This window comes from Parambassis ranga, chromosome 16, assembly GCF_900634625.1.
Source record: "Parambassis ranga chromosome 16, fParRan2.1, whole genome shotgun sequence".
In the NCBI taxonomy this organism is placed as follows: Eukaryota; Metazoa; Chordata; class Actinopteri; family Ambassidae; genus Parambassis; species Parambassis ranga.
Window position 1 is genome coordinate 12,903,373 of NC_041036.1, and position 25,394 is coordinate 12,928,766.

At 43.4% G+C, this 25,394-nt stretch overlaps 3 protein-coding genes across 4 annotated transcripts; 1 reads left to right on the forward strand and 2 right to left on the reverse strand.

Moving 5' to 3' along the window:
* The first annotated feature begins 685 nt into the window (after positions 1-685).
* On the forward strand, positions 686-5,790 carry glipr2l (GLI pathogenesis-related 2, like). The gene is made up of 5 exons (XM_028425396.1): positions 686-1,035; positions 1,988-2,096; positions 3,464-3,567; positions 3,996-4,073; positions 4,624-5,790. The coding sequence occupies exons 1-5, from the start codon at positions 1,023-1,025 to the stop codon at positions 4,788-4,790; spliced, it is 471 nt and encodes a 156-aa protein (XP_028281197.1). The 5' UTR covers positions 686-1,022; the 3' UTR covers positions 4,791-5,790.
* Positions 5,791-6,099: 309 nt separating this feature from the next.
* On the reverse strand, positions 6,100-16,753 carry nacad (NAC alpha domain containing). Its single transcript, XM_028425495.1, has 10 exons — positions 16,325-16,753; positions 14,082-14,362; positions 8,658-13,983; positions 8,314-8,562; positions 7,770-7,861; positions 7,385-7,453; positions 7,081-7,227; positions 6,853-6,987; positions 6,647-6,769; positions 6,100-6,240 (listed from the first exon to the last, which is right to left on the reverse strand). Exons 1-10 carry the CDS (start codon positions 16,407-16,409, stop codon positions 6,226-6,228), a joined length of 6,522 nt encoding a protein of 2,173 aa, XP_028281296.1. The 5' UTR covers positions 16,410-16,753; the 3' UTR covers positions 6,100-6,225.
* Positions 16,754-20,458: 3,705 nt separating this feature from the next.
* On the reverse strand, positions 20,459-25,213 carry tbrg4 (transforming growth factor beta regulator 4). 2 transcript variants are annotated; one of them, XM_028425440.1, is made up of 11 exons: positions 25,112-25,213; positions 24,106-24,618; positions 23,685-24,005; positions 23,426-23,600; positions 23,174-23,331; positions 22,941-23,051; positions 22,712-22,856; positions 21,826-22,068; positions 21,624-21,735; positions 21,422-21,536; positions 20,459-20,987 (listed from the first exon to the last, which is right to left on the reverse strand). In XM_028425440.1, the coding sequence occupies exons 2-11, from the start codon at positions 24,523-24,525 to the stop codon at positions 20,886-20,888; spliced, it is 1,902 nt and encodes a 633-aa protein (XP_028281241.1). In that variant the 5' UTR covers positions 24,526-24,618; positions 25,112-25,213; the 3' UTR covers positions 20,459-20,885. The 2 variants fall into 2 exon arrangements, with proteins under 2 accessions (XP_028281241.1, XP_028281242.1); XM_028425441.1 differs by having other exon boundaries at positions 20,851-20,987; positions 25,117-25,180.
* Positions 25,214-25,394: the final 181 nt, after the last annotated feature.

Here is a 25,394-nt window from a genome sequence, read left to right on the forward strand (position 1 = left end):
GTATTCATTCATTACACAAGCTGTAGCCTGTTAAAACAATGCAGAGACAATTTCAAAAGCTTGTTATGAGATATGCAGTAAAAAAAATGAAGTAATCCATTGTGGGCACTTGCTACAGGCTCAGTGACGCCTTTGTTAAAGCAGGTGCCATTTATTTAGTTTTTGAAATGGTAAATATGTCAGTTCAGAAATGCCACTAGAGCATGGGAGGCAGCATACATCATACCAACAAAACAAACAGTACAAAGCAAATCTACAACATGATGAATGGGGACCCTGCCTTTGCCTGTGTGTCATTTGCTGAAAGCAAATTGTTCAATCAATGCTTTTCACCCAAGACGAAGGTTAAGGAATAACTCATTTTCTATTGGGTTACGTTTGGGGTTGATACAGGAGTGACAGAAGCAGCTGGAAGATAGCAGTGGAAAGCCCTGTATAACGTATAGTGAAAGGACATTATTGTCCTTAGTGAAACACGAGCCAGCAGCAGGGTGCTGTATCATGACAGTATGGATGGTGAGAAAGCTACAGCTGCCATAAAGGCTCTCCCTGGCTACAAACTTACAGAATCTCAGAGCCATATATGGGCATATGTCTCACAGTGATGATGTCACTGATGACAGAAAGGTCTCCCCTTTCATTTGCAGGAATACTGGGGGGGGTGTGCCCGTCTGGGCCACAAAGATAGACAGAGGATATGCAGATAGTAGGGTGTGTGTTTAAGAGAGCAGGTTAGTACAAATAAAGTGGAACCAAACTGGAGGAAGAAGTAAGTTGTGCAATACACTTTACATCCAGAGAAACAGCTGAAAAGGAACATTGCACAATTTCTGTGGGTGGAATGAGACAGGAGAGACCTGAAGTGAATGGAGAAGAAACACTTTCACTGGATCAGTGTTAGATAGACAGCACTAGGGGAAGAGAGGGAGCGATAGAGACTGGAAACAAGACAGAGAAGAGGCTGCTTTCTCTCTGTGGTAAGCTTGTTACTGATCTTACTGAAGGCTTCCTGTGTCAGCACCATGGGAAAATCAGGTAAGTGGATACACTGACTGTACCCTGAGGATTTAAACTTGTTGGCTGTTTGATTGTTGCTTGAGTTAGGACTTTGTAGGTTAGGAGGACCCTATAAAACTGAGTGTGCCTGAGCTTCACATGAGAAGTATTTGATTATTGTATATTTCTTGGCCTAAGTGAAGCAATTTATGGGGAAGAAAACTACCACATGACATATTTGGAATACTTAGAATACCCAGCATAAAATAAGGTAAACATTAGCTGTGGAGACCATACTACTCCACTAGCTATGAGACGTAACCAGAGACTAACAAAGAGGTGATGTTAACAGGCAAAACCAGGGGAGCCCATCTCAGCCATTTCAGCCTACACAGGCTGTGAAGCACACTTGGTAAAATTAAGTCTATTTTATTGTACATTGAGTAGATATATTGGTAGCAGTCAGCATCTGATGTCAGATTAAGTAGACTAACTCATTTAGTTACATGGAGGTATGCTCTGCTTGCTAGCTGGTTAGCATGTCAGCAGTACAAACATGTCATCAATGATTCAGGATGTCACTGATTTTACTGATTTGACCTATAAAGGTTCTTAGTCAGGACAGCACCGGCAACATTTCTGTTGTTTCTGTGTGACTATTTGAATGTGCCCATTGTGTGAGCACTCGAGTGACTGTGAGACTTATGAAAAGGCCAGTGAGTGATAGGCACCAGGCAGAGGGGGGTGGGGTGTGTGTGTGTGTGTGGGGGGGGGGGGGGGGGGGGTGAACGGCATGACGTTTTCTACTCCATCATCTGTCACCAAGTTGGTACTTGCTGTCTGAGGTCAGTCAGTCAGTCTGTAGGTTTCAGCTCAAGTTTGTACTCTGCAGCCATGCGATGAGTCTTCATGTTGCATCATCATGTCTCTTTTGTCAGATGCTGTCAGAGGCTGTCTAACCCTTCCTGTCTCTGTCCTCCCTGTCTCTCAGCCTCAAAGCAGTTTGCTGAGGAGGTGCTGTGCTGCCATAACGAGTACAGGGCCAAGCACCAGGCTCCTCCACTGAAGCTCTGCAGAAAGTTGAGCAGAGAGGCTGCCCGGTGGGTTAATGCACACACAGATCAAATTAGAAAGCTAATTAGCAAGGACTACACATACGCATACCAGTCATTGTCAAACTGCTGTGGATAACAGTGACACTTCCAGCCTAGCTTGTCAAATCTAATACCCACAAAATGTAATATGATATCTAGGGTTTGTTTTCACTGTGATTACAGGTAATATTGACAATTTGTTGGCACTAATTAATGCTACATTAGCATTTTATTCAAATGAAGTGAGTAAATAAAGACTTCACTTGCACAAATGATTACCAATAAGCTCAGAGAAACAGTGATGCTGTGAATTTATTCTTGTGAGTAAACTTGTCCTGTGCTGTCGGGAAGGACAGAAGCAACAATTTGACATAATAGCCTTACAGTCCATTTGCTCAGGAATGTCTGATGGCCGAGCAGCAGCAGCAGCACGGTGCATGGATGGTTTACTGGAACACGATGAATGCTGTCTCTGCCTCTCCCCTTCTGTAAACTGACCACTTTGTAAGCAAGCAGCTGTAACTGTTTCACCCCACTTCAAGAGGGACTTGAGCCAACATTCTTCCATTTACAGCTCGATGTCTTTTGTACAACTTATCAAATGGTGTTGTTTTTTTTAAAAAATATGGTGATTTGTATTTATTTAGGCTAGAACATGTTTCACAAAGGACATGATGATCATTGTGACACATCAGCTTAACACCCTGTGAGAGGCAGGTCAGATTATCACAGGGACTCATTCACTGCAGAGCCATAAAGCTGTAACATGTGCTAAAGATGGTTTGGCATTGTGTTTGCGTAGTTACTATAAAACCTGCCTGCACAGATGTACCACAGTAACCTACAGCATGTGGCTCAGCCCACAGCACAGTCTCCACTATGACTCAGTCCATGTCTAATGAGCTCAGGTCCAGGGGACAGTGAAGTCTATTGATCCATGATAATGCAGTGCTGCTTGACAGCTTGATGATCACAACCATTCAATATTATACCCATTCCATTTATACAAAGATTACTTGACAAATGATATTCTTCTATTGCTATTTGCTTTGACTGAGCTCTGCCCCATCGTTACTTTTAAAAGACTTTTCTCATATGCTGTTTCTGTTCTGAATCATGTCACTGATATGTTGCAAGTTTACTTAATTAATAGTGTTGGTAAAACAGCATTACTAAACTATTTCCAGTCATTGGATGCTCCTCTTCCAACGGTTTAAGCACTATTCATACAAAGGATGATTCACTGTGGTGGTGAACAGCAAGCTTTTAACAATGGAAACATCTGGGGTTTGGTCTACGTATGAGGAAAGGGTGAATTTTACAATCATAGGAAGAGTTGCTCTGGTGTTGTATGACGTCTTTTGTCTCCACAGATATGCTGAAAGTCTGGCCAGCACACGAATCCTGAAACACAGTGTGGAGTCCAGTAGAGGGAGCTGTGGAGAAAACTTAGCATGGGCCTCCTATGACCAAACAGGTGCACACACATACTGTTCAATGACACTGCATATATCTCTTAGCTTCAGTGTAGCTCTGTGGTCCATCCCAGCTGTACGATGACATAATAAAGAAGAGACAATCCGATGACATTCTTCCATTAAAGCCTAAAGTAGAAGCTCTGTGCTGACTGACAGTCCCTGCAAGTGAACAGCTGGGATCTCTTTCCCCTCCACTTCAGAAACCATGACTCACTGCAGAAAAATGTCACCGCAGGCCAGTGTGATTCATGAAACATCCACAGTGCAGTACCGAGTGAGAAAAAGTGCAGCATGGTAAACATGTGCCTGTGGGGGATTTGTAGCTGAAGGGTGTTGTCATCTCACGTTGCTATCATTTTGATTAATAGGCACAACACATGACTCATTTCACTGTCCTTCAAGCTGGACTTTTTTGTTGCACATGCAGGAAAGGACGTGGCAGACCGCTGGTATGATGAAGTGAAACAATACAACTTCAACCGGCCCGGGTTCACATCCGGCACCGGTGAGTGTCTCCGATTTTCTTGTTTTTATCACAGTTGACATCTTGTTTGTTTTATTTCTTTGTCAATTTCTATTTACTTGTTGACAGTTTCTCTCTCGCGGCATCACACTTGCACAGATACGGGGAAGGGTTGTTGGTATTCTTGTGCTGATGTCACACTTCATTCAATGTGTGACTGTCTGACTCAGCGAGCAGCCATGGAGATACTAAGGGGAAATTACAGTCCTCTCTATCACTCCTCAGCTCACATGCCATATCCAGTCAGCCCCATTTCCTCCAGATGGTTTCTCTTAGCCTCAGACACCCCTGTGCATGATTCCATGTAACTTAATCGCACATAAAGCAGATAACTCGCAAGTCATTGCAGTGATTCACATGATTTACTCTCAAAAAAGAAAACAGTCAAGTCTACAAGGCTTGAGCTGGCCAGCTAGAGAGAAATTAAAATTCCTGTATCTGTAAATATTTAGAGCAACTTCACTCTGCATGCAGCCATGTCTTAACAATCGATTCCTTACTCATGTCTTTCTGTTTCATTCATCACTCACAGGCCACTTCACAGCGATGGTGTGGAAGAGCAGCACAAAGCTGGGTGTTGGCAAAGCCATCGCATCCGATGGTTCTTCCTTTGTGGTGGCCAGATACTTCCCAGCTGGGAATATCACAAACCAGGGACACTTTGACAATAATGTCCTCCCAGCTAAAGCCAGCTCCTAAAGAGATATTGATCCTGTGACTTGAATCAGGAATTTATTCCATTTTCTGGGGAGAAGTTGTCTGCCTGCAGTGCTTTAGAAACAAACTCAGGAGAGAATCATTTACTGCATCTAAAGAGAGCCATGCTGTGTTGTGTGGAAAGGCTTTAGTTTATGTGTTTATATTTTTGAAGAGGTCTGTGTATGATATAGTGTTTGAAACAAAGCTATCACTTCTGTTTGACATTGCTAACAAAACATTTCCACTGACCATGGGGATTGTATAATCTTAATTCTGAGATGTTTCCATTACCTGTGACAGTATTTCCTCTATTAATGTCAATACTGAAATAGACCATATCTTCACTGGTGTAAGAGCTAATGCATGTTAAAATAACTGCAGCACTTCTTCTATTTTTAGGGGGGTTTAAATGATTAACATGGGCAAAACAATGTCTATTACTGACAGCCATGAAACACATTTGTGAATTTGTCTGCAGTCCACTGAAAATATAATGATAAGTGTTAGCTGTTTGTATTTTATTTTGAATTTGACAGATCATGAGCTACACTTTAGCTCTTTCTAAACACTTTCTGCATTACAATGCCACTCTCTGTAACTTCACTTACAACTGACCTCCGCATGTTTTAGATACTTCAGATAACAATCTGAGGTTTCAGTGCCAAAAAAACAAGCACCTGTAGGTTGACAAATGTCTCATTTTTGATGTTGCAGACTATTGTGATTTCACTCAGAATTTGAGTATTCCAAATATTTTTATCCCTATTAATCTTTTAAACCCAAGGGACTGAGAAAATAGGTCCCAGCTTCAAAAATGGAATTTCATTTAACATTGAGCTGATGACTCAGTGTGCTTGGTATGTTTGTGTACACTTGTAAAAGCAAACCCAGCATTCCCACGCCTGTGTCCTCTACATCTGATCAGTTGGGGTTTTTTCCCTTTTTTTCTACAATAAATTTGACAGATTGCCAGGAAGACATTTGGCATCTGCCCATGTAAGTTTGTGTCATACATATTTTGTGACATACAGTGAGAGACAAGACAAATCCGCTGGAGATTGCCTCCCCAAAACATTTACATAATTTGTGAACAATTATATGCTATGCTACTTTTATAATGCAGCCTATTATCAAAGCAAGCTATTACAAGAAAATCTGTTCATCTTATTTCATCTAGTCAAGTGACTGGATGAAGTGTGCACTGTAAGACATCTTTTTGACTGTATGTACATTATCTTTTGTTGTTAAAAAAGGTGAAAATGTGAAAATGGTTTAAACAATAAGACTTGTGATGCAGTCAGAGCCCACATTGGAACAGACTTTATTTAGCAGATACTGGGGATGCAACATAGAGTAGCAGCGATACAGAAGAGTCAATGGTGTTTAGGCTTTAGGCTGGAGAAAAGGGAGTCAGGAGTCGAGCGGCCTTCGCCACTTACATGGTCAGCTCCTGTGAGAAGGTGGGGAAGGAAAAAAAAGAAGAGAATAAGACAGGGAATAGTTTAAGAAATGTATTGAAGAGTGAAAAATGAAACAATATCAACAACACCTCGAGAAAAAAATCAGCTGCATCCCTGAAACGCCTCCCACTATTTATTTTTAGTGTTAAGTGTTGCTGCCATCTAGTGGACATAAAGCTGCACATATGACCTACAGAACTGTAGAGGTTACTCAGTTACTGGGGAGAAATTCTACTTGTCATTTGTCCTCCGTTCTTCCTCCTCACATCCCCCATCACCATCCCTTCCCTGCCTGCTCACTGCCTATGACTCATTATTTTGTTCACCATCTGCCCTCCCTCCATCTTTCTCTCTCTCTCTCTCTCTCGTTCCCTTCTTCCCGTCCTCTTTCCTCACCATGATAGCGTTCACAATGTCATTCTTGTTGTGTTTCAGTGCACGGACGGCCTTGGCTCGTGACACATTGGCCTGTGCCATCACCAGCTCAATGTCTCTCTGCTCAAGTCCTCCCTCATCCACCTGATGTAAAGAGACAAAGACAAAGAAAGGTTGTTTAGTTGACAACACAACAGTCCTTTGCATATAGCTCAGACAATAAATACCTCTTCCTCCTCCTCTTCACTTTCCTCCTTGATGGTGAGGCTGGGTGGGACAGGTGGGGCTAAAGGAGAAGAGGTCACAGGCACCTTGAATTTCTCTGCAGCTGCTTTGTGAGCCTGCTGAGATAGATCCTCAATCTGAAGAGAGGAAATGAGTGCACAAGAGGAGAGGAATCAGAGTAAGAGCATACTAAACATGTTTAAGTCATCAAAAGGGCAAGAAAGACTGACCTTTGCCTCTCCAAACACGATATAAATGTCAGATACAGGGCTCTTGAATACATCAGGTCTGCTGATGACAAACAGGATACTCTTGGACTTCCTAATAGTGATTCTGGTCACACCATGGACGGGCTTCAGACCCAGTTTAGACATGGCCTACATACACATACAGCAACAGTAAGGGCTGGGATTAGGTACAGAATTACACAGATTAAACACAGTCGCTGTACTGACTGTCTTTGACCACTGTATGTTTTATATCTACTGTTTTATATCTACTGTTTGTGTAACCATATAGAACTTGTAGTCTGACCTTGCGGGCCTTCTTTTCACTGCGGCTCTGTTTTGGTCTGTTCAGGCCTTCATCTGCAGAGGAGATAGACTGGAGACGCAAACACAAACATCACATTACTCTGAATATTCTCTATATGTCAGGGTCGATAACATGCTAATTTATGAATTTTCCAAGTGCCACTTCTGCTAATCTCACAAACATGGTTCAGCTGTTGTGTTTTCAGCAGGTTCTTACTATACAAAGGACTGGCATACGTCAGTATCACTGACTCAGAAAATGACCTGCAGGTAGTGAACTATCTTAGGAAAAGATTTGTTTAAAACACTTTTCACATTCTACCAGCAGCTTGTTACAAAAAATGCTGACTGATTGAACAGCCCCTAATAAAGCCCAACAGACCAACCTGTGGCTCTGATGGTCTCAGTGGTTCTGGCTCTTCTAGCTCAGGTACTGACCCTTCACTTTCAGACTCATTACAGGAAGCCAGCGTGGAACCTACACAAGGATTTCGAAAAATAAGTGTGTTATGTCCATATTGCCACAGAAACCAATAACTGTAGTACAAGTGATGAGCACATTATAGAGTCTTTCTCATTAGAGCTATGCTGATGGAGAGTGTTCTTTATGAATTCCAAAAGAGCATCTAAACAGTACCAGGGGACTCAAGCAGCCAATGGAAAATAAATCTGATTCTCCCCCTAGACTATATGATTTTTACATCATATGCAATCTGCCACTGGCAATGATAGAAAACATGTCATCCGTAAGCCAGGAAAATACTTAAATGTATGATTATTTTCTATTCTGAATCATATAAATGTATTATTTATATGATTCAGAGTAGTATTTGAGGTCATATAAACATAAAAGAACAAAGGGTGGAGTGTTTAAAAGATGAGCTAAAGAAATTTAGGGGATTTCTGCTCAGGAGATATGAAGCAACCCACAGTTGTGTTTGAAGGAGAGGTCAATCTCTTCAGAAATGTTGTGGCTGTGGTTAACTGGACAGCCTAACTGTCTTTCAGCAAGTTGGCGTGAAGAGAAGGGCTGGATTTCCCATTGATTGGCTGGTCCAGACTCATTCTGCAGGGCTCCGTTTCTGCCTCCTGTAACTCTGCCTGGCTGGCATCTTTGGCCTTGACGGGGCAATCTGCCATCATCTTCACTGTCAGTGTCCTCATCAGCCAAACTGGGACCTTACAGAGCACATATTGATCATTAAACATATACTACAAGATTCAGATTGTTTTGAGGGGTTGTGATATCTACCAGCAATACTTTCTTTACTCACCTCTGCGTCTGTCTTGTGTGCTCCATGCATGAGCTTGCTTGATTTGTTTGTGAGGCTGTGTTTTGACATCAGCCTGAGACTGTGAAAATGACTGGGAAAGAGAGTCTTGAACACATGGTGATTCTTGAGTCCCAGGTTTAGGTAAAGCTGACTCCTGGGTAGCCCGGAGCAGAGTTAATGGGATGGCAGTGGAAACAGATGGTAAAGAGACACTTGTGGGAGATGAAGAAAGGACACCAGTTACCTCCTGGAGGTTCTTGTTGGGAAATCTGGAGTTGGTGGCTGGCCCTGTAGGAGGGGAGGTGGAGAAAATTGCAGGGGTGGTGTGGACCATGGAAGAAGAAGATTGCTGTTGGACTGAGAGAACAGGTTGGGATTCCTGAACAGGCGTGGTAAGTTTATTTTCTGGCTCTGTTGAGGCACAAGGTAGGGAGAGGGAGGACGAGGAGGAGGAAGAAACAGGAGATGTTGTGGAGGAAAGTGGAGTCAGAGATTGTGATATGTTATTATAAGTAGGTGGGCTGTCGTCTGTGTTTATGTTGTTGTCATTAATGTCCACTGTTGTGCCTCTCTGACTTTGAGACAATGGTCTGTTGTCGAGTACTTCCTCCTTTTCATGCAAGTCTTGTTTTTTTGCCAGCAGAATATTGAGGTTGTCTGGAGAGTGCTTGGTAGAATTGCAGTGTCCATGTCTAGGACTTTTGACATCAGGACTGGGACTGCTATCCCGCTGCATCTGTGAACCAGGTTGAACCTTGCCTGTCCTAGATGCCCTCTGTTGACAATCCAGTGAAAAAATGTTTTTGTTGGCATTATGACCAGTCTTAGTTTTAGAATTGTCTGGGATCCCCTTTGACCATCCATCTGCTGTGGTATTAAATGGAACAGAAGGTTTCTTTGGATCATCAATAGTTTCAGGGCTTGAGTCTGCATGGCTGCCTGTCTTGGATGCCCTGCGTTTGTCCTGCTTCCTTCTCCTCCCTTTCTTAGCAGCACTTGGGGTATCTGTGCAAAGTTCCCTCTTGGGGCTGTGGCATGCAAAGTGCTCTGAGCCATTCTGTGCAAAGGAAGATTTTTTCTTCTTTTTGTGTTTTTCTTCATCACTCTCTTTTTCCTTCTCTTCTTCATCGTCCCCTGAGTTACAAACAACACACTCCTGACCTCTAAAGGCATCTTCATTCTTTGGATCAACATCTTTGTCAGTAACAGGACTGGCATCACATTGTCTTTGGCTTTCATTCTTAGACTTCACCATCTTTGTTTCTGACAGAGAACCAGTATTTTCCACTTTATCTTGACAAGTTCTGCTTGGTCTGGAATTATCAGATTTAAATTTAGGAGTGAATGATCCAAAGGATCCTTGTGGTAAAGAAAATGTTGTAATACCCCCTGAAGTGAATGTCTGACTCTCTGCTTCCGAAGACTGTTTGTTTATTTGTGTTGCATTTGCATTTGTTTCTGAGCAGTCTGTTGGCTCCTGTTCTTCATCAGGAGTCATGTCAGAAACCTGATGTGGCATCTCTTCAAGTGGAATATTAGACAAAGACTCTTTAATGGTGACACTCTGGGGTCTCACTTCCTCTGACAGAGCATTAAGACTTCCACACACACCTACCTGCAAGGAGTCAAAGGCAGAGTTGTTATCAATATTATTAGAGTTCTTCCATGGGTCTTGCATTTGTGTGCCTGCATTATCTCCATCATTGTCTGGATTTAGATAACTGACACCATCCTCTGGGAATCTGGAGCTTCTGTCCTCTCCACCTCCTGCTTCTGAAATCTCCTCAATGGACTTCCAATGAGCTAAGTTGGACTCAGAAATTCCCTCCTCATTCTCTGTTTGGTCCTTCTCTCCAATCAGACTGTTGTTATCTTCTCCATCCAGAACAGAGTCCAGAACATTGGTCATACTGGGAACCATGGCCATCTGTGTGCTTTGGCCTTCTGCATCACATGTGAGAAGGCTCTCTCCCTCTAATTCATACCTCTTCCCCAGAGACAGTGAGAGAGACCCCTCTGCTTCCCAGACACCATATTCAGCTCCAGGTCCTGCTAACCCTAGACCAAACCCAAGCCCCATCTTGGTATTGGACCATGCACCAGCTCTAGGACCCAACTCCTTACTTGTGTCTGTTTCTGAGTTTTCCCTTTTAGGGGAGATAGCAAGTGGGGAGTGTGGAGATCCAACAGCTCCCAGCACCCCTTCATCAGTACTCAAGGTGTTCTCCCTTAGGTTGTCCTGAGCAGAGTCTCCAGGGCAGTGGTCAGGGTTTAGGGCCAAATTGTCCCCAAGCTCTGACATGACTTCTGGAGAGGCAGAAATGGGAATATTACTTGGGTTAGGACTAGTGTCTTTAGGGCAGGACAGAAGAAGAACACCTTTATTCAAGTCATTGGTAGCATTGACCATAGAGGGACTAGAATCACCACCTCTACATTCCACACTTGTAGACTCAGCTGAAGCCCTACCATCCATTTGGTCAGACTCAACATCAGGCTCATCGTGAATGCCAGATCGATACATGGCCTTTGCTCCCACAGGCACATCATATTTCCTGGAGAAGGACTTTGATAGTAAAAGTTGACTTGCTCCCACAGTGCTTTGACTTTCCGGGTTGTGATGAGAAGTCTTGATGAGCAATTTGAAAGAGTCTCTTTCTGGTTCTTTTGTCGGCTCTTCCCCAGGATAATCACTGTGTAGCTGCAAGTCATTTTCATGATCATCCTCAAGCATATCATCTGAAAGGACTGAACTGTTTGAGTCCACTATTTCCTGCAATGGAGCGACAGAAGAGAGAAAGGTGTGTGATTCAGTGACAAAGTCAGGTGAAACAGCACAGACAGGAGGAGTGGTGAAGGAGCTTTCCTGAGGCTCTTCAGGAAAGTTAGAAGAAAGAGTAGTGTCTTTCATCTCACTTTCAGTCTCAGTTTGGTTCAGATTGCTGGAGGACTCTGATTGACAAGTTTCCGCTTCTGAAGGACAGGGAAGTTCCTGCTCATCCACCAATTTATCGTTGTTCATGTGCAATGTCTTTATCTTATCTGTTCCACTGGTAGATTCCTGCCCAGACTCTTTTTGGGGTGTAGAGGTTTCAGGGATATCAAGAGGTTTGGGTTCTGTATTGTTGCCTTCGTGTTGGGCTGCGATGGCTTCAGAAAGGCAGGTGGTTTTATGGTACTTCACTTGTTCGTCCATGCTTTGTTGCATGTGCATAGGTTCTCTTTGACCTTTACCAACATCAGACCCCTTCTCAGATTCTGTTTGGATGTCAGTTGGACCAAGTCCATCCACTGGTGGGGGTTCTAGTGATTGTGCATGCCTCTCAGTGCTGTAAAGACGTTCGTCCTCCTCGCCATTATAGGAGGCAGAATCTAATGAGTCATCTGTATCATCCTGGAAACAGAAGGATTCATCCAATCCCTCATTGATTGATGTTTCAGAGAGAGAATGAAGGAAGGATGCTGAGCTGTCCTCATCTGTGGGATCGTCCACTACTTTGCTATCACACCCCTCCTCCTCATCTTCTTGTTCTTCTTCCTCCTCTTCCTCCTCCTCCTCCTCTTCTTCGTCTTCTACTACTTTCACTTCTACCTTAGCTTCTTCACATGCATCCTCTTGGCTGTCCCTGTCATCCCCCTTATTATTTTCTTCATTGTCATCACTGTCAGGAGTGCCAGTGGCATTGCCATCATCGTCTTCATCATAATCATAATCCTCGTCATCATCCTCTTCATCATCATCATCTTCGATATCCGCTTCCTCCTCTCCTGCTGCATATGCATCAACATCCTTTCCTTCGTTTCGGTTATTAACTTCTATTTCAGTTTCATCTTCTGTGGGGAAGAGGGTGATTTCCATTGAATCAGCCTTAAAGATAAGACTGGTGTGGAGGGGAAAAGAGATTAGGGAGGCAGGAATCATCCTTTCCTCTACTGGAATATCATCAACACAGGCTGCTTGTGAGAGCATGAACGAGCTGGGGCCAAGCCTATCAAAAGCTCCAGGACAGAAGGCATCCAGGGGAAACAGGGGCGAGTCAGGGCTAAGGCTAGAAGAGGCCATCGTCATGTTCTCTGTATCAGGAGTCAAAGCAGTGGAGGAACGTTCAGGATGGCTATCCATCTGTCCATACTGTTCCTCTGACATACAGGCACCCAGTTGAAGGCTCAGGCCTGTCTGTATAGGCCCAGTGTACTCTGCTGTCCCTGCACTGGCCTCTTCAAGTGGGCAGAGTGAACTTTCAGACTCTCCCCCATCCTCCTGAGAGTCACTGCTGCTACTGCTCCTTAAAGGTGATTTGTCCTCAGTCACCCAGCAAGGACGACAACTTTCTCTACAAATGCCAGTCTCTTCATCTTTTAGAGTTTCTTCCTCCTCAAGTATCACTCTGTTTGTTATATCTGCCTGGGAATTCATGACAAAATCTTCAGCGTGGTACAGGCAGAAGTCCCCTGCCTTATCCTCCTCACGCTCTGGGCCTGCTCGTCCCTTTTCCTCTGCAACTTCATCTCCTATCTCTGATAATGAGCTCACAAAACAAGCAGGGGCCTCTTGTGTTTCTTCTGTAATGAGCAGGTTAGGAGAAGTGGAGGGAGATGTGGAAGACGTGTAAGAGGAGGTCCAGCTGCCTCCCTCTGCTGTGATATAAGAACCAGAAGGAGAGGTAAGTGGGGAACAGAGGTCTTCACTGTCAGAGGGTGAGCAAGGGGAGAGAGGGTAGGCCGGGGTGCCAGGATACGAATGATGTTTAAGGTGCGAAGAGCGAGAAGCCATTTTAATTGGAGTGGATGGGGCAGTGTAGAAAAGGTCTGGGTCAAGAGATGAGGGCACACCCACTCGCAGTGGGTCAACAGCATAGGCTGGCTCAGAGAAGGACAAAGCCACTGGACAGGCCAGATCAGAAAGAGAGAAGGAAGGCACTTCATCTTGAGAGAGGGATTGACCCTCTACCTTGTTGTCGGCCAGACTGTTATCTGTGGTGACTGGCTCCTGGGATGTAGAGGCAGGGATTAAAGGGTGGTGAAAGTAGGAGGGGGCTGCGGGTGAAGACTGTGGAGGGTCTTTTTTCTGATCCTCCTGTTTTGTCGGGATTTGAGGTTGACTCTCCTCTTTGCCTGCTTCCAGCGGAGTCTTTTTTGCTTGTGCCTGAGTATCTAAAAAGCGTGGGATATCTGGCAAAGGGATAGCTTGACCACTGGGCCTAATCAATGGATTCCCTTTCTGGATTTCTGTTGTTTTGAGCAGAGTCTCTTGACCCATCACCACCCTTGTGTCAATGGTCTGTGGCTCCTGATAGTCACTCTCCACCTCAGAGCCAGTTAGAACCTGTAAATAATACAGTACATTACAGTACAAGTCAAAATCAGACAGTGCTGAAATGTTGCTGTAAAATTGCAATGATTCTCAAAAGCACACACACACACCTTTATTCTTTCCATTTTAACAGGAATATGGCGCCCACATGGTCCATGACCTCCTAATTTTCCAGAGAGTCTGGGTGTGTTGTTGAGGTCAGAGCCTTCTGGTTGGGGTCTTGGAGTCCCAGAAGAGCTTGGAGTCACATGGTATAGTCGTGGTCCAAATGGAGAAGTGCATGCTGGAAGTAACTTCTGTGGAGTGCTGGGAGAAGGGCTAGAACCGCTGTCACTAGGAGACGAGCCACTGTCACTTGGGGAAGAGTCACTGGAAGGGTGTCTGGTCATGTCTGAAAAACAGAAATGTAAAACATTTTGAGGTTAAGAAGAGAAGCAGGTGCATCAAAAATAAAATGGATTTATTGGAAGATAAATAAATAAGATTAGCCAAAAAATTAAACAAATATCAATATAAAGTGTTTAAATATAAATTATCTGGTCTGCAATGGTCCTCCATAAGGCTGGACAATAGAGATTGAAGTGAAACTCTCTGCACGCCCAGTTTCGTTTCTTTACCTTTGTGAGGTTTTGTTTCTCTGTTTCTGTATTAAATAAGGCAAATTGAATTACAGTTTTCTCTCTCTTTTCTCTTTCTCTACACTTTAGTATTTATCATTTGTTTTTTTACATTTTATTACAATCACACAAAACTATACATTCTCTAAACCATCCTCACAAGATGGGCATGCAGAGAGTACAGATCCTTCATTTGCTCTCTTAACTGGGCCACTGCCACAGTGACCTCAATCCACATGCTGATTGGCCATTACAACACACAAGTGGCCGAGCCCAGTGCCAGCCACAAACACACGTCCTTACACACACACACACACACACACACACACACACACACACACACACACACGTTTTACTCTGCTATTCATTCTCTCTTCTGTAGCTCCTGCTTCCTCTCTCGCCCTGAAATCATCTGTAAGCCCTTTCTCATCTAATCCTCTACTCTATGAGGCAGGAGTGACTTGCTGGTTCCTTCTCATGCCTCCTTTCTTATTTTCTTTCTCTCTTAATAAATAGCACATCTGTGCTTCTCCTCCCTTGCTGCTATCCTGCAAGCATCAGCACTCAGCACTCCTGCCTGATCACTGCCCCAATAATAAACTCAAGGTTTGTGTGTGTTGCTGACTCATACCTTGGAGATTTAAACCTTAGAGATGTACAGTAAAGCATGCGAAAATGCCTCTAACACAATTATATGTAGAGTACAGCTTCTTATTATTTCAAAAAGGAGCCAAGCTTCTAAGACCATGTGCACAGGCTACCAAACCATGATTATATATGCATCACACTAAACATCCAACACAGGAACACATTTAGAATGCACCATTGCACCAATAAGAATTAGCACCTGCTTCCTGCCTGTTGGAAAACACAGTAAAAACGAGTGTCTGGCTTGCTGTATGGCAGAAACAGGCCGCAGTTGAGCCGACTGGAGCTGCGTCACAGAGGCTGCAGTGCTGTACTGCCACCCCCAAGAGGAGTCTCTATTTCAGCTACCGCTTAGAATGAGCCATGAAAAACTCCCCACACAACACACAAACACTCACATTTAGTGTATATAGGCTAATCTATTTACTAATATTACTATTGCAAGAGCAGAAATTAGTCAACCCCCCCTTCTGCCATGTCAGAGAGCCTAAATCAGTGCAATAATAAAGCTAAAGGCCTTAAAAAAACCAACCACTGTAAAAACATAAAAATCTCACATCAGCGCAATTAGGTTTCCATGACTTTTAACAGCAGCAATGAACGACAACAAAAGCCGCTGTCCTCATGAGGTTGTGTTTTTATGTCACAGAGTGCTCTGCCATGCTGCTGTGTCATGTTCCTGTTAAGGATGGGGGGATGGGAGGAGCCACTCCACGCCGCTCTGCTCACAAAACAGCGATGCAGATGAAGAGGGGCTAATGGGAGGAGGAAGTATGGTAGTGAGGACGTCAATTTTAGGGTGGGGGGGATGGCTACATAGACCAGATGATTACAATATTTATACTTAGATTACAATTATTTAGAATGTCAGTTGACAAAAAGCAGAGCTCTAAAATGAGTCTTCTCCACACAGCAGATTTATTATAATCTCTTACCCCTTTATTAGTTTTTATATAACTGTCATATTTTCTCCTCTTTCTCCAACCATGCCTGTAAAGCACTATAACAACCTTTCTTCTCTTTCTGTAATCACATCAGCTGCATCCTCTAACACTTATTCGTCCATCACCAAACAACAGAGGTCCTACCTGGTCCGGGGAGCCCCGTCTCCTCAGCTCCATGCTCTGGATGCTTGTCAGTGGGGACGGATCTGTGAGAGCTCTCCCCCGGCATGCTTCTTGCTGGCTCTCTTTGGCTCTGACGCAACAATAAACCATACAGCCGGAACAGACAAGGTGAACAGAGAGAGAGAGGGAGTGAGAGTGAGAAAATGAAGAAGAAGAAGATGAAAAAGGGGAGGGGGATCTGAATGCTCAGCGACCCAGTACTCAGATCTTCCCTGCAGCACGTGTCTGTGTGTGTGTGTGAGACAGAATGAGGCAGACAGAGAGTGAAAGAGGGAGAGTCAGAGATGGGAGTATAGGCTGGTCTCTTTCTGTGGTGCAGCACAGTGATGCTGCTGTTGTGGGCGTGTTTTAGAGCCTCATGAGCCAGTTCATCTGAATATATGTGTGTGTGTGTGTAGAATCTAAAAGCAAGCTGCAGTATTCTCTCTTGATGTACAGTTCCTGCTTTCCTTTCTCATCCCCCTCCCTCCTTTCTATCCTCCCTTTATCTCTCTCAAGCTCTTCTCTGCCCCCCACCTCATCCCCCCCGCACTCTCAGCCAAGCTATGACTGGATCTTGAGAGATGATGTCAGCAGATTTCTGTTGATCTCTCAATGCTGCCCCTCCAACCTTGAAGGAAAGGACCAGTACTGCAAAAACAAGAATGTGGAGAAGCTGGGGGGATTCAGGGAAAACAAAACCGAACAGACAAATAAAACAGAAGCCTGCTTCACCCAGAATCAAAAGAGCAGAAGTGAAACTTAAAAGTACTCAGCTAATTATACCTTCTGTCTCCATGTCTCCTGCTCTGATTACATCCCGGGGGTTTCAACAGGGAGACATTTCCCTAAAGGGCAAGTACAGCATCTGTTTCTGCCTTCCATCTTCAGCTCTCATCATGATAGAGCTCAGTTTAAACACATAGAAATAAAATATAATACAGTAAAAGAAAAACAGACAAAAATACTTATATAGTGATTTAAAGGCCACTAGATTTGGGGCACAGTTTAGATCATTGTGCAGGTAGGTACATCCTTGTGTCTGTTCTCAGATCTATGCTGTCACAACTCTGACTGAACTGATGTTGTTGATGACAAATTGCAACAGTCCATGCAAAATAAGAATATGTCCCATTAACTGTTTTCTAACCTGGTTTTGTCTGATTATACATGTGAATTTAACTTTGAATCATTATTTAATGATCAACAAGTTTCAGCGAGTTTCAGTGGAATAATTTGCCTGTTTTGTCTTCAAAAGTCACAAAAAATGTTTTTCTCATTTCAATTTAATTCAGTTTGTATATTGTCTCTGCTGACCACATCTCAACTTTATAAGCCAAACAGTGAGGGGAAAGACGGTTAGATTGAAATAGAAATAGAGGGGGCTGCACCATTAAACCAAATGATCAGCAACAGCAGTTTCCATAGCAACCCCAAACTTCCCATCACAGTGCCAATTCAGCAAAAATGATTTCAGCTTTAGGCAATGACATCTAACAGATTCCAAACAAGACAGTTAAGTGCTACAAATAAAGCTGCTGATCATTTTTAAAACCTTAAAGACATTTTAAAAACATATTTTTCCTTCAGGCTGTGACACAGAACGGACCTCACAGGCATCAGTGATGCATTGGTAAGCAATAGAGGCTAATTAAAAAAGGTGGATGCATCATCTTATCAGGAGTAATCATTTATTTTAATTTTTTTCCCTTTGCCTTTATATGATCCTTGCTCTTAGTTTCTCCCCTCTGACCTGGCTAGCATGTGTCACTCTTCATCCTTCAGCCTCTGACTGAAGTGCTACTGCCTATAATGTGTAAGCAGTTTCAGGTCAGCAAAGTGTTTAACTCTGAGTCTAGCTGTTTCTTCTGTGAGCTGTTCCTGTTCTGCACAATAAAACTCTTTGACATAAAGAGGCGGCTTTCAAATAAAACCTGATTTGATGACTATTTAAGCACACTCACTAATAAGCTGCCAATAAATATTATCTGCATTAACCCTTGTGTTTTCTTCACATTTTGGACCCTCTGGTATCCCTCGGGTCAAATTGACCCGGGACATATTTGGGGTGTTAAAAGCAATTACAAATCAAAATTTAACTTCATAAGCCATTAACATATATGACCTTTATCTCAATTTCAAACAACAGAGACAACATATGTGTTAAATTATTGCAATCATCCCTACTAGAACACAATTAAAAATGGAAGTTTGATTTGTTTTTGTAATTTTAATATCCACTGTCACTGTCAAATCATGCATAACTCTGAACTTTCTTGGTATGTAAGATACCAGAGCAGTGTTGACTGTGAACAGGAAGTTAGAGGAATGCACAGGCCTTTTCTTCACAGTTAGAACCTCAGGTAGGAGCTCCGTCCTGTTTTTGCACATTGTTCCAACCATTGTCAGCTTTCTTTTGAGAAGCTCCTGTCCCAGGTTGTATGATGTGAAAAAGTTGTCACAGGTAATGTTGTGACCACTTAGGCCTTGTGACATATCTAGCACCACTCGTGTTCCCTGGTTTCTTTCAGCAACCCCTCCTTCTGGCTTCCCTGTATAAATTTGCATGTTCCATGCATAAGATGAAACAGCATCACAGGCAGACCAGATTTTGATGCCGTACCTTGCATATATTGCCTGAAAGGGCAGCGGCCTGTAAACCCCACAAGTCGTTCATCCCCGGTTACACGCTGTCTTACAGGTCTTGATTCCTGGTTGTCAAATCTGATGATTCTTGAAAATACATGGAAGCTCTTCAGAGACATTGTGGCTCTAAAAATCACTCTCCCTGTCTCAGCATCCCACAGACTTTCAGATGACAGATGCCAAAGTAGGCATGCAGATGCATGAAATCCTCCTCTTTCCACTGCTCACCAAAAACACCTCTCCCTTCAAGATTGGTCATATCCAGAACAATTTTCTGAATTGAGTGAGGAATCAGCAGCTCAAAGGATGACTTTACATCCTGAACATGCGTCACTGCAAATCTTGTGGGCCCTGGTACTATCCGTATTATGTTAGCAGCTGAGCAAGGGGGTTCTCCCACTGGGGATGAAGACCATACAGCCTTTCCATTTTTTGACAAAGATATCTGTGGGCCTCTTCCAGTGGCTGGCTCTTGGGCTGCTCCAGCAGCTCCTTGTAGTGCTTCATCTGGAGTTCTTCTTTGCATGTTCAGTGCCTGTTCCTGGTCATCTTCAAATTCACTCTCAGAATCAGAATTTATTTCTAAATTGTCTTCATATTCTTCACATTGCTGTGTGCCTGGCTCTCTTCAAATATGAGCTCTAAAGCCCTCTGACAGCTGAATCTTTTGGTCATATTGAGAGTGGAAGATTCTCTACTGTGAAGTAGAGCTATTTATATCGTTTGTCCTCTCCCCTTGATCAGCAGGTGTAAGACAAATAGTGTCTTTGATGTACAGAATGTTACAAAATATTGCTCTAAATAAGTGGACACATGACACAGTGTCAAGAGAGCGGGAAAATGAGATCAGAGAGCTTCTCTGTGCTTAGATGTGCTTAATGTGTGTGTACATCTATCTATGTGGGTCAAAGTGACCCGAATACCATATGAAGGATGTAAATGTGTGGGGTATAGTAGCAAGTGTGCTCAATTATTTATTTTTTTTTGTACATGTTTATCACAGAAAATAAGCTAAGGCCATGGAGTTTCAGGTAGAACAAATGTATACTTCTAACATTTTTATCCTTGTAAAAATTTGAAACGGGTCAATTTGACCCGAATACCACACAAGGGTTAACATGTCTTTTATGTTTGGATGCATGAGTCTGTTATGAGACATCCCTAATCTCATCAATGACACAGATAACACAGAGGGACCAGTGGAAGAAGCTTGATTAAAGTGCCTTGTATCAGACCTTTCCAATTAAAAACCACAGAGGACATTCCTGCTCAGTGTTGCTCTGGTGATTGTTTGCTAATAATAATAGAGCACTCACACACAGCAGCATGCTGAGATGTACGAACTGGCAGTTAGATGTAAAATGAAGCATCCTCTGCTTGAATTCCACACAAAACACACCCAAAGAGAACACGAGCATCACACACACCACCACATTCTGAATAGTCTTGTGAGAATTAAAAGGTGAAACCTGGCAATAAAACTATTTATTCCATCACAAGATGACACACATTCACAGAGATAATTAAGTTATTCCAATCTATTGACATGCTGATATTCAGCACATTTTGACCAATATTCAACACAACCCAGGAGCTTCTGTTTTGACACAATCCTTGATCATATCATTCCTACAGAAGATCTCGGTAGTGTGTTTATTTCTGTCTCCCTCTGCCTCCAAAACTCTTATGCCTCGTCACCATGGAAACAGGGAAAGCCCCACACGTTGCCAAGGGAACCAGAGTTAAAATATGTTTTTTTCTGCCAAAGTATGAGACCTGTTCTGCAGTGCTGCTCTGTGTGTGAACGTGGGTGTTTGTGTGTGTGTGTGTGTGTTCCCTGTGGTCCCATTTGTTTGTGAAAGCTCTGATTTAGCTGAGCCTGCAAATGTTGTCCAGTTCATTTAGCCATCTCTTCAGCCATAGCCTTTCCCAGTTTATCCTTTAGGTAGGCTAATTTCTGCCAGTCTGTCTTTAGCTCCAGCCACTCATAGTACGGCACCTGTAAGAGAAACATTTTTATTATTTATTTAGATATTTTTTTTAAAAAATGACATAATGCTGTTTTTCAGGCCAGCTAAAAAAATCCTGCACCACTGCAAACCTGAGAGACAAGCGATGCTACCATTGGCTAAGAAGACTGTCCTAGATGAGAAAGAGACAGAGCTTGGATTGGCCTAGATGAAGCAGAGCTGCAGCGGGAGCTCTATTTATACCACAGAATGCAGCGGGGCCCACCTGACTCCCAGCTCTACACAAGTACTAGGTCCAATGTTAGGGTGGCCTTAACCTGTCTGCAGCACTGCTCCTCTGCCTCTGTTCACTGAAATCCTGCTCAGTATCACAGTAAATGCAACATACCACAACCTTCCTGTTGCTTTTAGGTATAACCAAAAACACTGTTTCAGTGCTGGCTCATCTCCTGTCTCTGCCTACCTCCACTATGATGAAGCCAGCCAACTGAAGATGTCGCTTCATCATGGTAAACCGTCCCAAAAGGTCTTTGCTCTTTGAGCCAAAGTTAGGGAAGTCCCAAGCCAAGAAGGCAACCCTAAAAAAGGCAGCAGGAAAATCTTTAGATGTCACCAAAACTGTTGCTGAAAAGCAAAACGTTAAGTAATTCTTCCATATGACTCACCGCCGTGCCCCTACAGGTAAAGCCTGATCGCCCCCGCCACCTGGTAAATGAGGGGCTTTTATATTTGACAGGTCAACTGGTGTATTCTCACAATCCAGAACCAGCTCACCATCTGATTGAGAACAGCATGTCAGATATGAAGTGATATTAGTAGGTGTATTCACAGATCAAGTATATTTATTGTGTACCTTAACTTGCTTACCAATAGTCCACCCATACACAGTGTTAACACCCGTGCGAACAGCCTCAGCCTTTCCACCCACCAAGCTCAGTAATGTTTCTCTGAGACCGCTCTGCAGGGGGGACAGCTGGGAGCTGTGGTCCAGCAAAGACAGGACACTCTGAGAGGACCGAGTGTCTGAGGCACCTGGATGCTCTAAGTGGAGAGTGGTGGCAATATGCCAGAGCTTCAGCCTATAGTTCACCACGTGTGCTGGACTGCCCTCTGCAGACAGAAAGACAGCAGAAAGAGAGGGGACATGTTTCCCAGCCTTATTTCCAAAATCATTCCAAATATGTTTTAGCAACCTGTGAGTAAAAGGGATCAATGTGCCCGCACTGACACATCAACTGATGTTGTGCTGCCACCTGCTGAGTCAAAATGGTATTTTGGCAGTCACCCTGAGTGACCGCAGGACTTCAGCATATATACATGTTTCCTGTCTCTCTCTCTCTCTCTCTCTCTATATATATATATATATATATATATATATATATATATATATATATATATATATATATATATATATATATAAAATATTTTCAAGCTGAAAAGGCTTTGGATAGTTACAGCATGCTTCACAAGCATTAAGCAAAATATGAATAATTGGTAGACACATTTTTTTTTTTATGTCAACTGATATAATTTCCCGAGCCTGACTGGATACACTATTGTTGTGTAGGTATCATATAAAGGCATTTTATCACCCATTACCACTTTCTCCATCTTCTCACTGTTTAGATGAGCAGGTGTGTTAATCAAAGTTCCCAAATGTCTGCTGACACTTCAGGGCGAACTCACTGAAGTAACATGTGTATTGTTCCAAAGTGTTTGTTCTCAAAAACAGGGGTAGGATAATGTCTCTTACCTGACTGTTTAATGACATTATTTTTTTGTAGAAGTGGGATGAGATACTGGGGCTTAGCCTGCTGCAGCACACACAGAGACCAAACCACATCTGTCTGCAGAAAAGGTTCCAGGTCTGAAAGAGATTCCTCTAGCACACAGTGAACCTGCACACAAGGGATATATATTAAAAAAAGGAAGCAGGTCCAACTATGTACAGTCAGCAGAGCAGACTTTACATTCACTAGTACCTTGGTATAGAACTCGTCCCCTTTGCTGGGCTGGAATCCCAGTCGGGCAAAAGTCAAGAGCAGATTGCAGAGTTGAAGCATACTATAGTTTTGACTGTTGTCTACATAGTGCTGGGATAACAAAGAGAGACAGAGAGAGAGTTACCCAGAGAGCAGATTAAATAAACAAAATATTATTAGATAGTTGAACCGTGTTTCACAATTTAATTCAGACAGTCTTGCGTATTACTGACCTCAGCAAAGGCCTCAAAGAGCGGGAGGTGGAGCCATTTGAGGAAACCCAGTGACTTTGCAAAGCGTGTGACATCAGCTGAGTTGAGCTCAGGCACTCTGGGTAACAACTCAGAGGCCATTCGCTGAAATACCTGAGAATGGTGGAAATTCAGCTTCCCTAAACAGCAGCAGAGTCAGGGTTATTACTGTATCACACAGTGTAGTACATATGATGCAAACTACACTCTGTCAAAAATTGTAGGTGCTATTACCATATGCAAAGGCCATGTCCATTATCAGTGGAGTGGTGAACTCGGATGACGGCTTCTGAAGAAGGTGGTAGGACAGAGCCCTGAGCAGTGGGACACACCTGCGACTCTGAGCTGCCAAAGACACACAGACTTTGCGAATCTCTTCAGCTGAAAAGCCCTCAGCGAGCTCCAAAGCCTAAAGAGAGACAGACAATAGGTTAACATCATGGTTAAATATATAATATGTGACAATATATTTCAAAGTATTCAATTGTGACACCTTGTCTTCAAGTCTGTCCATCAGTGTAGGTGCCATCCTCTCTCCTCTGGATATCAGTGCACTGACAGTTTTAGTATCAGCAATTTCAATCCAGCGCAGTTCCAGATGTTTTAATGCAGCATTCACTATGGCCATATCCTGATGTCCTTTCCTGTTTGCTCCCCAGTCCACCAGGTAGCCCAACTGCTTATATGTAAGCCTGCGGATTCTCCACAAAACCTCTGTCTGCACAGAAGTGAGCACTGGGTCAGAAGGAGGAAAACCTATAATCCAGAGAGTCCGCAAGACAGACACCAGAGAGCTGTTCCACACTGTAGACACCTGGAAAGATAGACCCATGCAGAAAGGAGAGGTTAACCTCATCAAGGATTAGCTTCCTTACAAACTGATAATTCACCTAAATCTCATCCTGCTTCCTTACCTGCTGAGATACAATTCTCATCATATCTTGTACTCTCAAATCCATCATCAGGTCTGGTTTTTGCTCCTTAAACTTCCCCTGTGTCTTCAGCACCAACTGGGCCCACTTCATCAGGGCATTAGCAGCTTGATTACCATTTCCTCCATACTTCCCCCAAGCCACCAGGATGTCCTCTGGTGCTACTGCTTTTTCCACCATGTCTTCCAGTGGGGTGCGAGCAGGCATAGCTGGTGGGTTGTTTTCTTTGGTGACTTCCATAGTTCCAAACATTACTCTCTCTGTGACCCATGGCCAGCCTTTTCCTTTTGGTATTTCTGCAGGTCCTGCCACAGCAGGAAGCAAGCGGCCAGCTGCAGCAGGAGCCTGAGCGGAGGCCCTGCAGAGCAGGCGGGCACATCTGCCCAAGAGGCGGCTGGCCATCTTATATCAGAGGCAAGATAGTGTCCACAGGTGGGAATGAAGAGAAGGGGTTTCTTACAATTCAACAGCTAGGGTCACCATCCCACACTGAACCTAAGGGGCAGTACAGAATTAGTGGTGTTGAAAGGAAAGGTGAACAGGCATAACATACAGAATAAGCTCCATTTTCTCAACAACCTAACACAAGTTTTTACCTTTATATCTGCCTAAGCCATCTTATATTATCTGGCCCCGAGACAGAAGGAGGAACTGGACAGTGTCACTGTTACTAAGGTTGTGTAAGCGTTACCTGGCCTGTTCCAACGACACACAGTACCAACACCGCAGCCTGACCTAGTCTTACACTGTATGTTGGTGCAACGCTGATCTAAAAGACCAGATGTATTTTTGTTTGCAAAACCGGCAGATTCTGTCACGTAACGTTATGATCCTGACCTTGTCATGCAACGAAAGAGACGCACGGAAATGCTGCTAACCAGCAACGCTGCGTTCTGCCTTTAAATTCATACAAATGAACTTTATTTAAAAAGACAGAGCGCAGACAAATACACGGGGCCCATGGTTAATGTATAAACAAACAGCTTACCTTACATTACAGATAACTTTGGCGGAAGGTTTTCACATGGAATATCTGTCGGAGATAGTCGCAGGAATGTGACGTCAGGCGACGTCACCACGTGACGGGCGGACGCGACTGTAATAGGCTAAAAGGGTTAAACTCAACCGGTGTTACACAGCCCTGATGTCTGATCCCCACATGACAGTATCAGGTTGAACTGTGAGTTTTGTGATATCCAAATTCGTAATTAGTTTGAATTATCAGTTGTGTGTTAATAATCTGTAGATAGATAGAAAGAAGGTTGACCTAA